Below are 21,576 nucleotides of genomic sequence, written 5' to 3'. Positions count from 1 at the left end.
TGCGAAAGTGAAGATGAGTACCCGTTCACGTAGACTGCTTGCTTCGGTTGGTTAAAAAATTAGCTATCCAGTTTATAATCGTACTGTTTATGTTAAGATTCGTTAGTTTCATATTAAGCGGATGGGCGGAACTTTGTCAAATGCTTGTGCAAAATCAATAACTATAGCATCTATTTTTAATGCACCATAAAAGGCTTCGTGGAGATAAGTTACCAATTCGAATAGTTGAGTTTTACAGGAACGACCATGAAGGAAACCATGCTGATTGCTAGATAAGAAATTGTGATCTGTTAGAAATTTCATGACGGTGGATGATAGGATGTGCTCTACTAATTTAAAACATATGCTTGTTAGTGAAATGGGCCTGTAATTTGAGTCTAAGGTGAGATCACCAGATGTAAAACTGGGAATCACGCCTGCAGTACTCCAGGAGTCAGGCACGCATCCAGTATCAACTGACTGCTGGAAAATAGCAACCAAGATACATGATATAGCTGGTTTTGTTAGCTTTAGCAATTTTGTGCAGATGTCACCGGGTCCGGGTGCCGAATCAACTCGAAGACGATCTATAGCGGCTTCTACACCTTCGCGAGTGCTTATGAGGCCATTCATTGAAGTGTTTAAGCGGAAGTTCAGATCTGGTGGCACTGGTTGTTCTGATGTGAAAACCGAACAGAAAAAAAAAGTATTTAATTCGTCCGCAACATCGGATTGCAGAAGAGGCTCACCGTCTTTTGTTATCAACACGAGGGATGACGATGGTTTCGGATTTACTACTTCTCAAAATTTTTTAGTTGTTTTTTAACATTTGTGATAAGTCGTAGTTGTAAAAAATTTCCTTCGCTGCTTCAATTTCTGCTTTGCATAGTCTTGCTTTTTCGAGATAGCATTCCCAGTCGTCGACAGAGGTCGAATGCTTTGCCTTTGAGTGCATTTTTTTCTTATTATTATTGCACCAGCTAACATTTGTTGCAAACCACGTGTTTTTATTTGAAGATGTGATAGTAATTCTTCGAATATATTGTTAGGGGAAAGAGGTATAAAATATATTTACAGAATATTTCCAATGCGGCCACTGGCATACAAAGCATACAAGATGGAAACCAATCAGCGTGACATCAAAGAGCGTCGTCGTCTTTCGTACTGTTCTCAGCTTATTCTCGAGCAGCGCTTAGTAACATGACCCCTGGCGACGAAGGCGCCGTCCAGGTGCTTGCTAGATCGTCCGAGTGGTATCGCTTGAGGCGGGTGACGTGTACGACATCGATGGAAGGTCAAGACGTAGTGGAATCAAGGGGCGTGATTTCACATGTGACGTCGGTCACTTGGCGCAAGACCCGCTAGGGGCCAGAGTAAGGCGATATCAACTTTTCCCAAAGGCCAACTCGCCATGCAGCGGCCTGGATGAGGGATATTGTTGCCTGGGAATGGTATGGGGCGCGAACCTGGGTAGGAACAGAAGATGCAGCCTCAATCTCCCGGTGGACGATGCGCACAATACTGTCGGATGCAGGCGGCATAGGTGGGAGACGGAGGTCCTGGCAGGTAGATGTTGCAGCAGTATTCGGAAGGCGAAAAAAGTTGTGAGTAATACGTCGGCTCTTGGCTTCTTCGAAGCGGCGGCATTCAGCAATGATGTCCTGCACTGTCGATGATAAGTTTGTTGTGTGGGACACGAGCGTGGCTGGAAATCAACAGATAGAAGCGAGTAGTGCGTGCCTGAAGAACAAGCAAAAACTAACTTTTTATTTTGTGATCGTACAGTCTCTGCGGCTCGGTTGCGCACCCTCGCACCCCTTCCCTTTCCCGTACACGACGCGATAAGATTTTACCGAGTCAAAGATGGGAAAGGGTGTCTGGCTGCTGCTGTGCGACCGTGAGGCCGCCACAAGTTCTTGAAAACGAGGAGCGTAAACACGTCGTCCGCGATTCCTTTGAGGATGCGCGCGACCTTTTCCGCTTCCGGCATCTTCTCGTCCACCTTGCGACAAAGAGCAATCATGTCCTGCATATATGTCGTATAGGACTCACTGCACGTCTGAGCTCGGCACGCAAGGTCTTTCTGCAGGGCACGCCACGGTGACCAACAGGCTTGCCAAGCAAATCAGTGAGCTTTTGTTTTCACAAGTCCCAGCTGGTGAGTTCCTCTTCGTGGATCTAGAACCAGACGCGTGCCGTTCCCGCGAGGCAAAATATCAGGTTAGCGAGCATGACGTTGTGGTCGCAGTGATTGATCGCGCTCTCCCGTTCGTATACAGTTGAAGCCAGTCTTCAACGTCGGTGTTGTCTGTGCCGGAAACGGTGCCAGGGCCGCGTGGTTGTGCCAGGATGACTGTGGGCGCAGTTGGCGACGTGCCCGAAGCAGGGGTTTATCCGGAATTTCGACTTTGGGGGGGGGGGGGGGGGGTGTTGCCCGAACGCGAGAGGGAGGGGGTGTGTACGAAGCATTGCTTATCTTTTTGTTGAGCGAAACAACGGGGGGGTTCAAGGGGATAGAGCTCTTTTCACCACGTTGTTTTGTCTAATTAAGGCTTGACGCTTTTTTCAACAAATGGTGACCGAAAAGCTGCTAATTAGTAGAAGTACACTAATTGACCTTTTAAGCCAGTACATTAAACCACGTCTTACAAGGAAGTTCGTCCGTGTTGGTGCATGCATGTGGAGCTGATGTTGCACAAACAATACTACAACGAAGGTGGAGACAGGCAGGCATGAACGAGCGCTGTATAGAAGGCCAAAATGTGTGCCTAGTTTTTCAGGATTATAAATTCAGTACTATATTTAAACACCCATGGCATTCTGTCACCACGTTTAAAAATTGCTAGAACATAAGGGACAGCATTTAGAGTTTTCATTTGATTGCACGAAGTTTATTCTTTTTTTTTTTCTATGTAGAACAAAGTAAAGCAAGTTCTTAATCTACAAGTTTTATTGAAAGAACAAAGTGCAGACATCTTCAAAACTAAGTACAATGTCACTTTGCACGAGAGAAAAAAAATACCAAACACAATAGGCACGGAGAAGCCATATGCCTTAAACAATACAATTAGTATATATAACAACTAAGAAAAAAAAAAAGCCGGCAGATCCCCCGCCCTGCGGGAATCGATGTTATGCGAAGCAGTGTTAACGAAAGTTAACGAAACGACCATGAGAGCACCAAGACGTAGGCGGCTGTTTCATGACTTACATGACACGCCTGTCATGACCTATCATTTACGAGTATGTTCGTCATACACTCTTGTCATACCAAGTTAACGAAACGACCATGAGAGCACCAAGACGTCGGCGGATAGATAGATAGATAGATAGATAGATAGACAGACAGACAGACACTCTCAAAGTGGTATATGATCGCCAAGAAATGATTCGCATTAAAAAGTATATATGCGCATCATGTCCGCTACAATCCGGTACATACAATATCCAAAGAAACTACTAGGCCAACTGTGGTGGCCATATTCACAAAATAATAATTAAAAAAAAAGCTGTGACTACACAAACTACACAATTGCACCGTGTGACCCCGCACGTAAATACAATACCCGACATGGTTTCTTGGTTCACATCATATAGGTTTGGTTTGGTTTCATGCATATATGTATAGTGCAACCCATTACTGGGGATTGGCCATGAATCGGGCGACACTGGGTAGAAAAGGGAAGAATACTTAAATAGGATTTTCTTATTTAAGAATGAGATATGAAATGAATTCTAACCATTAATATCAATTTTAATGACGTATATTATCCTTAAAATTGAAGTTAATATTTTTGTTTTCACGTAGACTTGGTCCACAAACTGCAAATATTCATCCTTTTCTTCGTTTGTTTGCGTTCCTAATATTGGGGATACTTGGAGCTTCGATAGAAATTTTCATCAGCACGTTGACATGGGCCGACGTCATGTGACATCTATCTGATGTTAAGAGCCTGTTCATGGTGGAAAAGCTTCTTTCAACGGCAGCAACTCCTACGGGAAGAAGCAGTATCTTCATTGCAGCTGACGACAAAGTAGGGAACATTCTTTTTCTCTCGACCTCGCACGCAAGCATGAGCAGTGCTTGCTGTGAAGCCAGCTCTCCAGGATACCATCTGTAAATTCTACTCATTCCCCAGTCTTGTCGTTCGGAGCCGATAACGAGAGCAATTTGCCACATTGTAAATTTTACGACTAAGCACAGGGGTAGTGCTCATACTGTACGTATTGTGCATACGTGTACGTTGACTAAAAAATGGAAAATCAGAAAGATCAAACGTAAATCTCGCATCTCATTCACGCGTAAGCGTTTACCGCGACCTCAAGGATTCTCCGCTCCCTGCAGGTCGCAGTGTAGCACTGTCGTCGGCGCGCTGAAAATCAAAATTGGGCCTTCAAAATTAAGGTCACGTAGTGTCCACCTCGGCACAGAGTAAATATTTATTAAAGCGATTACCATAGGGCATGGGTTCAGCATAATTTTTTTCCAGGATGAGTTCCTGTCTGTAGAGGGGAGGGGGGGGGGGGGGGCTTGGTCCGGAATAATTTTTTGGGGGATGTTAGGGGGGGGGGGGGAGTGTATAAATCCCTGGACCGAAGCATTCTCGCCTTGAGCTGGCATTACCAATGCAGCCAAGGAGCGCCCGCTGCGTGAATCCGTTGTGCATCTTGGAGAACCCGCACATTCCTACAAAATGTTACGCGGAAATAGGTTTCTAATATATTTACAGGATATTAACAATGTGGCCACTGGCATACAGAGCATACAAGATGGAAACGGATCCGCGCGAAATCAGAGAGCATCGTCGTCTTCCATACTGTGCTCAGCTTCGTCTCGAGCAGCGCTTGGTAACAATATCTTTCCTTTAGTTCAGTGACTGACTACGTAGTGTACCTGGCGGCAGGCAGGCAATGAACTTTATTTTAGGTCCTGAGGAGCGAGTCCGAGAACCCCTTACGGGGGAGGAGCCACCGCGGGCCGCTCCCGCGTCGGGACGGGCAGGCCGTGCCTGACCGCCGCATCGCAGGCCCTCTGGACAGCCCGTAACTGAGCGGCGAGGTCGGAGCTCTTGAGCGCCTCCACCCACTCTTCTTCGATGGTCCCGTAACGAGGGACACCGCCAGATCATGTGTTCTAAAGTGCCGAAGGAATCGCCGCAATTCGGATGATCGGGCTCGAACGAGTCCGCGTACCTGCTGACCCTGGCTAGGCTGAGATAGGACCCGGTCTGCAGCATGCGAAGGGTGGAAGACTGAGGCCTGGAGAGCTTGGCGTGGGGCGGGGGATAGACCCTCCTGCCGAGCTGATAGCGCTTTGAAATCTCGTTAAACGTGTGGAGCGAGTCCTTGTGGAGCCCCGCGTCCGCGCCCTCAAGCGGTGTTTCCCCGGCGCGGTGGGTGAGTTCGTGCGCGCGGGCGTGGGCCAGCTCGTTGGCGTTGGGAACGACGGGGGAGACCTGAGGCCCCACGTGCGCCTCAGGACAAGCGAATAAAGTCAGGCCGCGCACGTCCTGCAAATTCTATGCGCAAGGACAGCGAATATCCACTAGAAACATTTATAACCAAGCATAATTAACAAACGTCAACTCTCGTTATTTTGACTTGTTAATCCACTATCATGTCGGCACGGGAAGCTATAGGGTAGATTAGATTAAGGTGGTGAAAGCAGTTCAAGCTTGCTTGCTTACGGTTGCACTTGTATGAAGGGTGCTGGTCCAATGATGAGGTACGAGGCCGCCACGTGTAAAAATCCAATGAAAATCCAGAGATTTTCATACTGAAAAAGATATTGAAAACAGTTTCATCGTACTTCTGAAGTTTACGGGCCTCTAAAACCTCTTAAGTGCATGAACTAACTAGAAGAACGTTACTGGCTTTCTCGTTAGCCAAATGGTAAGATAAAAAAGGCCGTATTGCACTGTTATTAACGCCGGAGAAATAATTTAGTCTCTTCGGGAGAATATTTCGTGGTTGGGCAAAATGTCTGATATCAACAGTGGCTGATTTCATAGAAACGCAGTGGAAACCTACCTGATTAGAAATAATTATAAATGCACCTAAAAGCAAAATTCAGCGAGACGCGGGTTTTAAAAGTCGTAGGCATCTGGTCAGGTCTTATCAGCCGCGAGAGACAAGTACGAAACGCTGGGTTCTTATAAAACCGTCGCTGGACTTCCTCAATTCCTGGAAGTACTTAAAAGTTGGGCAATGCCCTCGCACTTCAGGTTTAGCTTGCTATGTTTTCGTAGAATAATGATAAAACATGGATTTCCGAATTTGATTTTAGGTAGGGCAACATGACCAAAGCGGAACGAATTTTGTGGCAGGAATTCAGCTTACGAACATTTTGTGTTTTAAACTCGCACTTGAAACACGGCTTTCACCATCGACCTCTTCATCTGTCTTACTTACACAAGAAATACGTTGCATTGCCAAAGAAAACAATTCGCAACTGCAAAGCACTTGCGTTTGGGTGAAAATGAGACCATGCACTATCTGTTACACTAATTTTCCGACTTAACAGATTATAGATTTGACAAGCATCAATTATCTCTCTCATCGCTCAAAAAACAAATGCCTCCCGCATAGGCAGGGATCGGAGAAGGGAGAGGACACAAGCCCCAGAATGAGGCTCCCTTAATTGCTGCACTAAGCCTTGGTCTTCCAAATGCAGTAGACTTCCTTCAAGACAAACCCCGTTAAGCGGTATTTTTATATATACGGGGAACAATATGTGAATATGTGGTTAGTTTCCAATGGTACCAATTAAAAAAAAGATAAAAAAGATTAAAAAAGACACATCTGTTTAACACAAACCGAAAATTCGGACTGGGCCGAGCTTATGCAGCCGCCACTGACGTGACCGCTAGTGGGCTGCGGAGGTAACTCTGCTGGCTACACGGTAAGCAAGCGGTGTTTCTGTCGACATAAGGAACTACGCCAACGTCGACGACGGCGTGGAAACTTGCACTGCTGACTTCATAGAAACAATAATTGAGAACCGCATCCCTAAAACGCTTTGCAGAATTTGTGCCCAGGATTATGCGCTTTAATCAAGGGAGGACTAGGTCAACCTTGGTCACAAGTGCCACTGGTGGTGCTGAACTCACCACCTAACGAGCCAGCTGAGAAGGTCCTCGATGTGCCTCTGCAGAATCAGTGTTCACGAGAATCACTGTTGCTCATATGTGATGCGGCTGTTAAAGTGCCGAATACTTTAGTGCACTTCTTTTAATAACGTAACGGCTCTGAAGAACTTTTGGGCAGGCTAGGTGATGAATTAACCCGTTACCCCTTCCCCCAGTGCAGGGTAGCAAACCGGACTGGCGACGGGTTAGCCTCCCTGCCTTTCCTTCCATCTCTCTGTATTGCTGTCTCTGTGACAGTGCATGTTTGCTGAGCGTGTACGCAAGCAATAACTGCCCAATGAGTTAAACAAAAGTGCATATAGCAATACATTGTATGATGCAATATCTCTCTTCTCATGTGCCTGGTGATATTACAATATTTCTCCTATTCTTTTGAGTCGTGAATATTTGACTGCATCTGGAATAGTATATTAATGCAAGGTGTGCGACCGGGCTTGCTGGTAGTCCACTGGAAAAGCAGCGCACCCGCGGACGGAAGACTCACAGAAGATACGGACGCAGGCGCTTGTTTCTGTATTCTCTGTCAGTCTTCTGTGCGCTGCTTTTACAGCAGATTAGCCGTGGAAATCAATTATATTAAGGCGCACTTAATATTTAGACGCACTATTAGGACGGACTTAACAGATTTTCTCGGTGTCTTCGTGTTCGTCTTAATGGGAGCCCGCTGTATGCCACTTCTGCTACTCAGGAAATTTATAAGGTATAGCTCTTGTTAAAACCCTTTAATGACAAGTGTTGTCTACAGCCAACACACCAGAAAAAAAAACTTTTTCCATGCTGAGGTATGGTATTGAGTACGAAATTTCGGCTAAGTGTATTTGGCCAACACTGGATGACAGGCAGCAAGTGTCATTTGTTTGTTTAGAGAATGAACGCAGAACGAGGAAGAAGAAGAAGTTTGGCACGCGACTCGCTTTCTTTTGAAAGCATGTTTATCAATGATTACAGTTATTTTTATTTCTATACCTACCAGATAAATATATTTCCTAATTATTATAAGCATTATACGTCACCCTTATTTACTTTTTCGTTAAGGTTTTTCTCTCTCCCCCTACCCTTTAACCTTTTCCCACCGGCTTCTTGGCCCATCCCCTGTAGTGGGTAAGCGCCACAAATAAGGAACAAGCAAGCCAGCAAGCATGCTCAGAGGAGACAGACCAATCCAAGATCTCGGGCAGTAGTGGTTTCACACACGCGATGTAAAGCAAATGAAATGTACACCTAGGTTCACATATGACGAGAGTTCTTTGTACACATTCCAAACAAAACCTTCGGCGGCTTGGGGTGAAGATCATCTTCGTTTTCTGCCTGTGGTTTCCCTCCTTGATGCTAAAAAATTTCCAGAAAATATTTTTTTATTCGTTGATTAAGCTTATTCTCGATAGTGCCTGCAGATTTAGATAGAAAATAATAATTTTTTGTACAGCTGAAGGAATCTAGCACTGTCTGCAAGCGTGTATGTCCTGAGGAAGCATACGTAAATCTAGCCAACCAGACCAAAAGACAGATCTCAGAGGTCTCGACTTCATCGAACAAATCCTATTTGCAGAAAACTGTTTTTGACGTGATGTCTCATACATTAGCTAAATGAACACAATTAATCTTGCCTGTTCCCGTCTTCCTTACGCATTACAAAAAAAAAGAAAAAAAAGAAGAAAAATAAAACTTGCTTGCCTTTCGTGAATACGATGAGCACGTTGCAGCGTATGCAAAGAAGGAAGCTAAGTTGTTGATCATGAAAACGGCACCGATGCATGTGTTCGATTGCTGCAACTAGAAAGAAAAGCAAACAAAGGAAGAAAATGCGGCAATTGATTGTGTAATGATTAACATGCATTCTGATCACGTTCCCTCTTTTTTTAAATACAAACGCGACTCACGAATATAATTATTGCCAGATTTTCGAACTTTTCAAACTACATAAAAATAAAACATGCTGTAACTGGTGGAACTACAATTCAGGAACCGTTGCTTCACAGAAAAACATCTAATTGTTCCAAATGAAAAAAAAAAAAAACATTTTCTAAGTATTGTCGCCGTGAACATGAGACAAGAAACCGTGAAGGTTATTTATTGAAAGCGAACAGCAGCCTATTGGTGCAACCGTTCCGAAGTTCTCCATGTAATTGTTTAGAATGAGCATAGACAGATTTGGAGCGGCCTTTGAGGAAATGGACGCACCTCCGCTATGTGTGGCTCCAGAGTAGCGTAGTTGAACGATGTGGTAACCCAACACAGTGCTCGGCTGAAGACGTCGACCATGAAGAAAGGGTTCAGAAGAAGGCTCCAGGGACTCTTTCGCTGTTCACTTTGCTCATTCGGTTCGAGGTTATCGTCAGTGTCGCTTGTCAAAGATTGAGGATCGCTATCTGAATAAACATGACAAGTGCAGATAACGTAAAACTCAACTGTTAGAACGACCCAAAACCGAACTTTCGTGTAAGGGAGGCGTATCTAACCAAACTTCTGTTTGGTTAGAAATTAAACCAAACTGCTGAGTAAAATGGCTATGGACCTGGCGAAGGGCGGCAAGTTAACTGCATTTTATAATAAATTCAGGCATGCCAGACCTAGCAAGTGACTTCACAGGTCTCGACGTCTTTGAAAAAACCCTACCTGCCCAAAATTATGAATGATGTGATGTCTCAAACAGCAGTTAAATCAACAGGATTTATTAATATTGCGTGTTCCTGTCTTCCTTTCCGAATAGATGGATCGATTTGCCTTTAGGAAGTCAACGAAGGATCGAGGTAAGCTCAGTTTCTCATGTCCGACAACGTTTTATAACTCCAGAATTAGTTTGACTAAGCACCAAAGACTGGATTATTAAAAATAACTAGATCACCTATTTAAGCACGAAACTTCCTTGCATAGCTTCTGAAAACAAATGTTTGTTGCTCTACAGCTAAAACGCTTTCGCTCAGCAGATTCTGAGCTGTCTTCTGCAGAATGAGTGGTTGGCAAAATCTTTGAACCCGCTCGCTACACAGCCGCATTGTCGAGGTTGTCATCGCTTTATTTTTTGCTTATGATAGATAATAGCTATAGATTGTAATACTCGGCCGATTACTGAAACTGAGATTATACGCAAACTCCATTGTGTAAGCGGTAGCAAGCTGCTGCGTTATTTCAGGGACTAGGCTCCACACGCACACACACACACACGCACGCACACACGCACACGCACACGCACACGCACACGCACACGCACACACACACACACACACACACACACACACACACACACACACACACACACACACTCGCACGCAAACACACACACGCACGCACGCACGATGATGCGAAAATGCCGCATCAGCCATTCAACAAACAAACAAACAAACAAACAAACAAACAAACAAACAAACAAACAAACAAACAAACAAACAAACAAACAAACAAACAAACAAACAAACAAACAAACAAATAAATAATATACCTCTTGTTTCGTGCTTGCTTCTGATGACCAGAGGTGTGAAGACCAGCAATGCGAAACCGAAGACGTAGTAGGGCACAGATATGTCCGATATCTGGAGTAGAAAAGCGCCAGAAGACGCGAGTTTCATTGAACACTGGAAGCGTGCTCATGTCCGCCTCTCTCCTCGCACATTACAGGGAGAGAGGGTAATGTAAGATATGTATATTACACACAGTGGCACATAAACTATACATGTATAGGCGCATTGCAGTGCTTTGGAACACAAACATTTTTTGACACCGTGCTATACTCACATCGACAAGGGCTCCAGCCACAATCGATCCGAGCATCATCCCGAATTCCGAGAGGCTTCGTGCAGCACCCTGCATTGGTAAACGTATACCTGCTGATAGGTTTAATCTTTGGCGACTTCTTTACCATAGCAAGCTATGGACATGTCCTGGCCTATCCTCACTGCGAAGAATCTGACTTGCTGGGCTGCAGAGCTCAGTCGTCACACTCAATGACTGGATCCTTCCAAGAGGGACCCCTCAACACCGCAAAGCTATATATGACAGCTTGCTCGTCTGTCTTATACGAAGCAAAACCATTGACCTAATCTAGGCACCTCACCAGAAAGACCACTGGAGTTGCCTTTTCATTCATGTATAATTTTCAATTTTTTTATTTATTAAACATCTTTCTCTCTCTCTTGCATATACCTCGAGTGTAAAAAGTGAAACGTATAGAAATGAACTTAATTTGGGCAAGGGTTCCTAAACGTCGGTTTACTTGCGCGTGGTTTAACTTTTCTGAAATTCTACGTACTTTTTTTCGCTGTTGAACCAAAGAATGAATTTTAGTGTGTTTCTTGTTTTCCGAATATTCTTTTTTTTTTTTTCACGCTACACTATATCTGTTTTTTTTTTCTCTTTTATCGCGGCTGCTAAGCCCGAGGTTGCGGCGGTCGCATTTTGATGGGGGCGAAATGCAAAAGCACTCGTGCACTTAGGTTCATATTCGCGCTCAAGAACCCCAGCTTGTCAAAATTGATCTAGACTACCCCGCTACGGCGTGCCTCATAATCAGATTGAAAACTCCCGAATAGAATTATTCTTTTTAGTCGTTCACATAAAGCTATACCCTTTTCTTGACGATTTCTGAAGCATTTCGCTTACATTGCTGTGCCATAACTTCTTCAAGTAGATTTTATGGATGTGAAATAGCAGTACATAGTATATAGAGAGTGCAAAAGATGATGAGGTTGAGGAGGTACCGCCATGCGACGTACGCGACCGTCGTACTCGTATATGCCGACCGAACAACCGGACAAATGTTCAAATGAGGCGACAAGCGCTCTTAGTGACGTGATAACTAGAAGAATGAGAATGCAGTTAAGTGCTACATTATTTACTACATATGTTATGTATGACTGTGGCACTGCACCGACCACACTTTCTGGGCCTGCTCAACCGATATATAAAAACAAGTTATGAGTGATAATAATTATTTCGTGCTTATTTGATATTACAGGGGAAACAAGTTAGCAGTTATAAGTAAAGAGCCATTAGAAAACACCTTTACCCCCTAATGTTAACAAAATCACTAATAAGAAAGAGTGCGCTTAGCTGTCATACGAATTTTTTTTTTTTTTTAGCTAAGGCGTTGCGCTGCTGAGCACTAGGTCACGGGATCAAATCCCGGCCGCGGCGGCCGCATTCGATAGAGGCGAAATGCAAAAACACCCGTGTGCTTGCGTTGTAGTGCACGTTAAAGAACCCCAGGTGGTCAAAATGAATCCGGAGCCCTCCACTACGGCGTGCCTCATAATCAGAACTGGTTTTGGCACGTAAAACCCCAGAAAGAAGAAGAGGAAGAATTTTTTTTTTCGTGCCCGCCCACACGCACACGCACGCGCGCGACCAAAACGGCGTTCTTGGATAAAGCACTTATAGCATCAAATATTAGGAACATAGAAGCTGGAAATAGTGAAGCTTAATAGCGCTATATCGCCGCCACCCGATTCCATAAGGGACTGTATTAATATGACTAATGTGGCTAAAATTGAATGTGTTCAGCGACGTTTAATTCGTATCCTGTACGATCAATTTCTGGGGCGCCATGTTTTTTATAAGTATGAGCTTGTACTGCGTATGTTTAATATTAAACCCATAGAAATAAGGTGAAAATTTCGTGATTACTTATTCTTGTATACACTAATTCATATCCACTTTTCCTGCCCGCGGTTACTGTCGGCTGTAACTTTCTGCGTGCCTCGCCCAAACTTGCGTAATCCCAGCATTTTCTACGTAAACTCCTCTTTCACTTCTAACACTATAACACGTCTTGTGACACAACAAAATACCTTACGTTATGATCTTGATATTTTCAGCTCTTGCATTTGCTTATTATCCGACTTCGGTGATTGATGTATTTAACAACAACAAACTTTTTATTTCGGTTCACAGTATACACTGCAGACCGAGGAATATTGGGCTAAAGGTGTTTTGCAACAGCTGACAAAAGCCGAGCCTCCCTTCGGTTGTTCATGCTATCGCATGAACAACCGAAGGGAGGCTCGGCCTTTGCGGTAGCAGCATGAGTAGCAGCATGAGCTGCGGTAGCAGCATGAGCACATGCGGTAGCAGCATGAGTTTTATTACTTTTTACACAATGTTTACGAAGTCACTAAGTTGAAGCCAAACATGTTTATGTCACATATGTTTATTCTTTTGTTGCATTTTACCACTGTTTTTGTCTGTTTTGTTTATTGTTTTTATTTTCTGTTCTTTGTGTAACACAAGTGCACCGATACTAAGGCGTAGAGCTGTTCTTGGGCACGTTAAGAAATAAAAGAAATGAAATGAAACAAGCTCCAGGAATGAAACCCATCAGCTTATGAAGCACGTTTCAAAGAGTTCCTCTGCTATATTAGGGCTATAATAGTTTCCCTTTAGTGTCATTATTATTCATGTAAACATATCGAACACCATGCATGCGTACAGTGAAGCCGGCTAACAATGGTTGTCTGAAACAAAGAGCGAAGAGAAGGGAAAAAAAGAGAAAGGAACAAAATACAAAAGAAATACATGAGAAAGGCGCAAACAACAGGTAACATCACACAGAGAGTATATGAGGCAGACGAGAGCCGAGCCCCGTAGTTGACAAGAATTCCAGCCCACGTTCGTGAGCCTCGTATCTAGTTGAAGCTCAACCTTTCGAAAAAAAAAAAGAATAATCCCAGCATGCGGAATGATAGAAAACACTCACAAGAAATAGGTTTCCGTTCTCTTGAAGGGTTGAGGCAAGGATTGTCTCGATGCAGATGCCCGAGCAAACCAATGAATACTCCACAATGACAAACCCGACAATTGAGACCCCGAGGTAGACATCCTTGTCTGTCAGCAAAATCGATAGCCTGTGTCAACAGAGAGGCAAGCTTTGTGGAGAACCTACGGTTCCTGTGCAGAATGGATGCACCCAGAGTGAGACTTTGAATGAGATGTAAAAAAAAAAAAAAATAGCAGTTTTGCCCGAAAGGCGAAGCATCGATTAGGATAACAAATTAGTAGACAACTCTACGAAGTAAGAACATTAGTTTTATCGGCTGTACAAACTTGCAAACATTTGCTCACTAACTAAATTAACAAGCACGGTGTCACGCACATGAACGCATCTCGCTTATGACCGCGGAAACTTGCTGTCAAAACCCTGAAGTCAGGAAGCGTGGCAGCAGCAGCGAGAGAATTGACCTTCGTGCGGTGTTTCGCTTCAAAGTGAACTAAACATTGAAAGCACAGCGCATACGAAGCAACTGACACTGGGCGTACCTTGCCGACATCGCAGATCGCTTTGAAGATGAGGCCCGCGCGGGCGCGCACTTCGCCTACGTCGCAGATCGCTGTCAAGATACGGCAGCCCCCGGAGTAGAACGCCCCGCGCCCCGCCCTTCCCTCGTCTCAACCCCCCCCCCCCCCCCCCCCCCCCCCGCCTCGCGCGCGACAGAAGACGGCGTGCTGTCTTTCTCCTTCGCGCGCGCGAGATTGAGCCAAGATCGTCGGCTGACCCTCGCAAACTCTTTGCACTCGCACGTACAGCGTACGGCGCGCGGCGACGATGTTATCGGGTTTGGACTTTGTACGGAATATCACGGCGACGGAAAAGGCAGAAATGCGCTTGGAGTGTCCATACGGTCGCAATAAAAGTAAGATTTAGCGTATGCATCCGCATCTAACGGCCATGCACACATGTAATTTTGTTGACATTCATCCTATGCAACGCGTGATATCTTATGAAATGTTTGTGTTTATCAACCACAAATGTCACAACATTAATCGAATGCAATATTTATGTTTAAGCACTACAACGACAACAAGCTATGCCGAATTGAAAACAGGATGCAGGATGTGAGCCATATACGCAGCGATGCCACGAGGATGAATGCGGTGTATGATGCTTGTCGAGGGAAGAAGGGCGACGACAGGTGTATGCATAGAGAAGTACGCCGTACACTTAGCTGCATTTAAGTATTTTGTACAACTTGTGTCACAGTGGCACGCACCCAATTTGGAGTGTTGGCCAAGAATGCGCACGCGCCCAGTGGCACATAACGTATGGCTATCTCAAAGAAAATCATGTGAATAAAGAATCAGTCGCATAAATTGCGCTAATCTGCTAAAAGGTACGCGTGCTTTAGAAGTACCTATGCGATTCGAAAGTATGTGTGTAGGTTTTTGCAGGAAGTTATTATGTTATTACGCAGAGCAAAGGGGGGGGGGGGTGCGCTCACGGGTATATAATGCGCATATATATATATGACCGCTGTGCCGGGGCCACCACGCCAAACCCGAAAGGATCGGTACGCATAGTTTCTCTTTAAAGGTGGTGCATAATTGCTCACAATTTAGTTTCATGAGGCACAGGATATGTAATGTCGTAATAAGAGATTGACATAAAGTATTATTTTCTTCAGTTTATTTTAAGTGTCAGGAGTAAGGAAATGGCCTTATTTGGTAGGAAAGCCTATCGCAAAATAGTTAACGGCAGATCGAGATTGTATTTAGGAAGTAAGCTTACATTTACTCTCAATAACAAAAAGGAATGATTCAGCCCCCTCTGATATAACAGCACAATGTATACATACGAAAAGATGAACAAAGCATACCCAAACAAGATTCCTTGAATTCCAAACGCTGTCTGGCTAATGACGACACCCCATTTTGGGGACAGGTAGGATATCTGCACAATATGTAGCACAATTTATTAATCAATCAATCAATCAATCAATCAATCAATCAATCAATCAATCAATCAATCAATCAATCAATTTTGTTTGAAGCACAAACGTACCACAGCTAATGATGCAGCTGGTGCGAGCAGGCCGCCTACTTTGCGCACTGAAAAAACCAGTCCGTCCTCCCACGGCTGCAGTCCTTTTTCAGACGCCTGGAAGTATGCAAGTGGTACTCCCTTGATGTATATGTACCCCTTTCTTGCATTAAAGCTCTAGCAGAATTTTTTTTGCATTCCTCCGTTATGCAAAAAATAAAGGTTTGCCCTAATGTAGCTATTTCCTTTACTCTTTTTGAAGACGTCATCTTTGGCAAATTGACATGTTTGGCGTACGTGAGATCTGGGTATCTATCTGGCCTCTAAATAAATAAATTGATCTTTCGCGTCTCCAGAGCGTCGTAGCGAGTCGCAAATGAATACGGAATGTAGGTGTCAACGAAACAAGAAGCGAGGAATGGGCGCAGACTAGGAAAAATTAACAGTACGGGCGCCAATATAGTCGAAAATTAACCACATTGCCCGATAGCACCACATTAGTGCACTATCTCCGGGATGGGACCAACTGGCCTCTTAAAAAAAAAAAGGAAAAAAAAAGGAATGGCTTGCCAGCAAACTCGACGCGAAGAATGACAACGTCGACGTACATGTGCGTGAAAAAAGCGAATAAAAAAATCGTCATGAATAAAGAAACAAAGCTTTCGGAAAAAAATGTGAGGTCTGACAACGGGACGAAGAAAATATTGCGAATAATGCAAAAAATATTATTGCATCATATTAAATGTTCCCCCCGCTCTTATTTTCAGTACATATACAGGGTGTCCCAAATATTATGCACCCAAGATTTAAAAATATGCAAATGCCACCTAGCTGAACAGAACCAAGGTAATGTGGTTTGCCGTCGCTTTGAGATATTCAGATTATTTCTTGCATTCCGCCTAATTACAAAGTTAGTCTTAGTTATTTATTCAACATCTCAAATATTATAATTAGATGAGAGGTGTCAATGAGAAAATTGCACAGCGAACATGAAAAACTCCCGATATAGCTTTCTGTTGCTCAATATGTGCGACATAAAAGTGTTTTTCCGAGCGTTAAGAAGCCCGCGAATACACGCAAAATTCCCGCGAGACTGGCCGCTTGAGGCAATTTGGAACTCATATTTTTTTGCGTCGACTTTTTTTTTTTTTGACACGCCTTTCTTTTTTGTTCATTTCTTATCGTCCGCCGCTCGCTAGTGACCTCAGGGTGCGATCGGAGATCTTTGTTCGTTTCGCGTTCTGTTCAGTTGCTGCCACGTCACAAAGTGGCTGTTTGCAAAATTTGAGACAACGGAAGCGAGAGAGCAGCCAATCGGCAAGCGGTGAACTCCCCAGGCGACAAACGTCCGGCTATGCGTCCGGGGAGTTCGTCGCTTTTGGTGACATCAAAATGAAGACACGCTCCTGTCACTCATTTTGATTACGAGCACGTCGTCTGCTAGGAGCAGAAGGCGACGAGAGATGTGGAGTTCGAGCGATAGAGTTGGAGCGGTCATCCGCTCGCTACGAGACCGGCTTCGCATGGCACGTCTGGGGGATTGGATTGGATCCAAACGGCGGCTGCGGCACCGCTTGCCGATTGGCTGCTCTCTCCCTCCCGTTCTCCCACATTTCGCATCCCGCCACTTTGTGACGTTGCAGCAACTGAACAGAACGAGTTTCGAACAAAGATCTCTGATCGCGCCCAAGGTTCAGCGGTGCGCCGTTTGTATACCACTACCAAAGCGCGAAAAGGAAAATAAATAAATGGAATTGTTACGTTACCCCTGTCTAGATCTGTGTAAAAATAGGTGCATGACTGCCTCCAGCCATTTTAAGAACCTCCTGCATACGAATGCGCGGCTCCCTGAAAGCGGGTTCATTGTCCTTTAAAACAAATCATCACTGCCGCATTTTGGTGTTCGTTTCTGTTTTCGACTGCACAGGCACACAATGACGTCAAAGCGCCGCTCACCTTTAACTTAAGGAAATCGTACCGCAAGATATATAGTACAGTCCTTTATGTATATAAAAAGAAATTACATGTCTGATGCTTCATTTCGAATGCGGTCCTCCCAGCACAAAAGCCGGATGCTCTAACCTTTACGCATGCCTAAAAAGGCGCAATAAAACAATCTTATGAATTTACTTCGTGCAAGCCAGCGCTTTGAGACGCTTGGCTCCTTAGCCACATCGCATAGCAACAATTTAATTAGGTAATGTAAGCGCACGCATCTTATAGCTGGTGATGAAGATAGAAGTTACAGGACGTGTTCGTCGCCGAAAATCTCGGCGCGTCTCTCGTTCATCTCTTCCACTTGTACATTGTGCATACCATGCGTTGTGTTTCAATGCACCGTTCTCCAAAAATAAGAAAGCTCGCTTACAAGAGCAGACAGACATCAGGGATGTGTTCTGCATAATTATTTGTCAGTGTCACTAGCAAAATATCATCCTAGAAAAAGTCAATTGTCAGAAGCATTCACTTTTTAAGCACGTGGGAAGGGTTTCTTTACTCACCTCGGGAAGTATACGAGATATATACGGCTGCACTCACCGCTTTAGCGAAGAACGCGGTCGACACGGCTAAGAGCGCAAAGAACCAAAACATCCCGATCAAGTACGGCACGCACCACGACTGTTTCTTAATGCGCACGAAGGTGGCCATCAACTGACGTCCTATCGTGCTTTGCTCGAGTCTGACGAAGTGGAGAAGGGCGTCCTCGGATTCGTCGTTGTCTCGTTCTCGTTCGTTTTCCGAGCCGCAGGTAGCTCGCCGGGAGCGTGGAAACTGCTCACGCAGTAACGGCGCTCGCTCCTCTTCATCCTCTGAAATGTGATTGAAATAACCGCTGGAAGGACATGCCACCAGAACCACGACAGGAACAGTATCGGTGGTAACAACACATGAATGCGCCATCCATTACAGACAGCTGCACTTTAGCGCGGTGGGCTCGCGCGTTCTCGAAAGTTCTTGCGGTAGGATTGTTTGCAAGATCAAGTCCGCCAATCCCAACGCTGAACATATCGTTGGCGAAGGCGGATGAGCAATGGAAAAGAGCACTTACGAACGAGAAGCTTTGTGAATATGGTCACGTCGTTACTGGCTGTTACTACAGCGATTATAGCTTAATAAGAGTTCTTCGAGCTACTTTACGAAATGAGCAGACAGCGAGCAACGAGTGGCAATATTACGTGATTTGTTCGACTTTGTCCATTGTAATGCTCGCGCAGGTTAAGAAATCGTGTCCTGAGCGTGTACGAGATAGCTTAAAACACACAAAGCATGAAATGCACTTGCCCTCACCTTCCCCGGTAATGCCGGCAGCTGTCGATATCATTATTCACCACTCCAAGGACTTCCGCACTTCGTCGGCCGGGTCCCGTGAAGATCACAGTTATACTAGCTTTCGAACAGACTCAGGCGTGACGTTGTCGCTCCACCATTGCTTTTATAAGCGTTTTTTCTATGCTTCTGTAATACGCCAGTCCGCGCTGAATGGCTCTCGGGTTCAGTCAGTTAACCAGTCTGTTGGGATGATAACTGCTTGCTTGTTAGAGGGCAACCTATTCCAAATCACCTCGTACGCGCAAAGTACGATGTAAATCGATTTAAACAAGAAAGTCATCGCCACTCCAGGCGCGTAGACTTGTCGCTCAGTTTTGGAGACGTTGCCTCCTCCACCCGAGTCGGCGTATCAACAGGCTTATTTCTTTCAATAGCCCGGTCAAGTTATCACGCTTCCACTTGTTTATGACTCCTAATCTTCGCGCCGCCGTGTTGCCATAAAACCATTACTGCACTTTCACTACGCCGACAGGGTGAGAGATTAACGCAGGGCGCGGCGCGTTCGCAATTGACGAGTTTCCGCTTGTTTATTCATGCTGATTTTTCTTAAAAAGATTCTATTTACACCTTCTTCAAAGGTGGTGGGGAATCGCGAGTCCTGCAGCATGTGTATATCTTACACAAATGCTGCAGCTATCCATGAGACCTAACTGGTTTCACAGCAAAGCCAATTTGCTTCCTATAGAGGATGCTTTTTTGACTATCCCTCGCAGAAATATCGTAAAATAAAAGCAGTGCTCCTCTATCAAAGCAGCTGCCATATTTATAATGCGCAAGCTAGATACGAAGCCGCAGTCATCGGCTGGTCGTCAGCATTTTCAACGCCCAGAAAACATCACCATGCGAAATATTTAAAACGAGAGCTTCGACGTATGTACGAGCACAACGTCGCCACGTGCTGATGATAACTAGAAATATGTTACTGGAGTATTTTGATGTATTGATGGAGCTTAGCGTCACAAGGCTACATAAGTGTGTTGGCTGGAAATTATTTAGCGATCTCGAATATTTTGGCTGCGTGGTGTTCTTCAAGTGCACAGAAAATGTCATAGACATTTCTGCATTATTGTCTTAGCTGGCTCAGGCGGGGAAATCGGGGACGTTTCATGGCAAGGGATATATCTCGTTTGTTGACCTGTAGCCAACACTAATTCTTGCTCTACCTCCGTCCTCTGTATACCAGGGTTAGGTCGCACGACCACCTGCTTATTAGAAGAGCGCCTTATATCAGCGAATCAATGCAGCAAATCTCAAGGACACCAAAATTTTCATCTACTTCTTCCGACGAAAAGAATGAATAATAAACATAGCAAAATCGGAGAACTGAATGAAATATGCCTTGGGAGAAGACCACGTATTTTTTTTTTTTGTCTCTTGGTTGAACTTATAATCCCGAGATGAACAAGAGACGCGAGTTCTATCCTCCGAAGTCAGTGCAGTTTATTTCCTTTTAAGCGTTTAACTAGAAGTTCGTGTCTTAGGGTTAAATGCCAGAAAAACCCAGAAAACGTTCAGTGGTAGAGGTCGTTCCATATACGCGAAACCACTGAGTCTCGCAGGACACAACTCGAGCGCTTGTGCTGGGTTCCCCGGGCCCATTGTCGCGTTTTTGTCCTATGAATGTTCAAAAATGTATTTACAGTACTTTCTTTTCCACGTACCTGAGTACGTTTTAGTACATAATGTCACGCCAGCAAGGCCGAATCTACTCCCCGATCGATTTAATGATAGAATTACTAAAAATTCGCATTAGCTTGAACCGCGCAAATCTTTATAGCTACACTGACGAGAGACAGAGAATGAGAAATGTATTCGGATTCGGAATAGCTTTTCGCACTTATCAGAAAACGTTGGAAAAGTGCATAGGTTTAGCGCGAACATGACAGCCTTTTACAAGGTACCGGAGAAGAAAGGCTACATGTACTCAAACGGCTGCAGTAGATCGATGGGAAAGGGGTGGGCACCTGCGGAAGACCCCTTTAATAGACAGCGTTTTGTTCAATGTGCGCAAGTGAATAATTTTGGCACAAAGCGTGAACTGCTCCTTGTGCAGCTTCTTCTGTCTCGTTTGTTTGACAGCTATAATGTTGGTTGACACACAAGGTATTCGACGCTTTAGTAATAACTTTACAGGCCAACAGAGAGAGCGAGAGATAGGTTTAACTTGAGAAAGTGCGAGACCCAGTCACGCAAAGGAGAAATTTGCTGGCATTTGTCGGAACGGGACTTGGGGTGGTGATGTTGCTAAAGGCGGGATTAGCCTGGCAGACCTTACTCAGCCTGAGCGTCTCTTTCAGCGTCAAATATGTCATTCTGAGTCCATCAGCCCACTCTCTCTCTCAGAAGTGTGAGAATGCGCGACGTTTACTTGCG

General features: G+C 44.7%; 1 protein-coding gene across 3 annotated transcripts in view; it reads right to left on the bottom strand.

Moving 5' to 3' along the window:
- The window catches only part of LOC119460620 (uncharacterized), a 46,064-nt gene extending 24,488 nt beyond the window's left edge, over positions 1–21,576 (bottom strand). Inside the window, exons 1-10 of one of the 3 annotated variants that reach the window (XM_037721650.2) lie at positions 19,162–20,379; positions 18,412–18,683; positions 15,895–15,990; positions 15,710–15,783; positions 13,816–13,963; positions 10,860–10,928; positions 10,567–10,657; positions 9,309–9,496; positions 8,802–8,900; positions 5,667–5,755 (exon numbers count right to left, since the gene is read on the bottom strand). In XM_037721650.2, coding sequence (XP_037577578.2) covers positions 5,667–5,755; positions 8,802–8,900; positions 9,309–9,496; positions 10,567–10,657; positions 10,860–10,928; positions 13,816–13,963; positions 15,710–15,783; positions 15,895–15,990; positions 18,412–18,683; positions 19,162–19,195 — 1,160 coding nt within the window. In that variant the 5' untranslated portion in view covers positions 19,196–20,379. Of the gene's footprint in view, positions 1–5,666; positions 5,756–8,801; positions 8,901–9,308; positions 9,497–10,566; positions 10,658–10,859; positions 10,929–13,815; positions 13,964–15,709; positions 15,784–15,894; positions 15,991–18,411; positions 18,684–19,161 lie in introns of all 3 variants that reach the window. The other 2 variants (XM_049673089.1, XM_049673091.1) reach the window with 2 other exon arrangements.

The sequence above is a fragment of the Dermacentor silvarum genome, chromosome 8 (assembly GCF_013339745.2).
Source record: "Dermacentor silvarum isolate Dsil-2018 chromosome 8, BIME_Dsil_1.4, whole genome shotgun sequence".
In the NCBI taxonomy this organism is placed as follows: Eukaryota; Metazoa; Arthropoda; class Arachnida; order Ixodida; family Ixodidae; genus Dermacentor; species Dermacentor silvarum.
The sequence above is the reverse complement of the archived record's forward strand: the minus strand, read 5'-3'. Positions and strand labels throughout refer to the sequence as shown.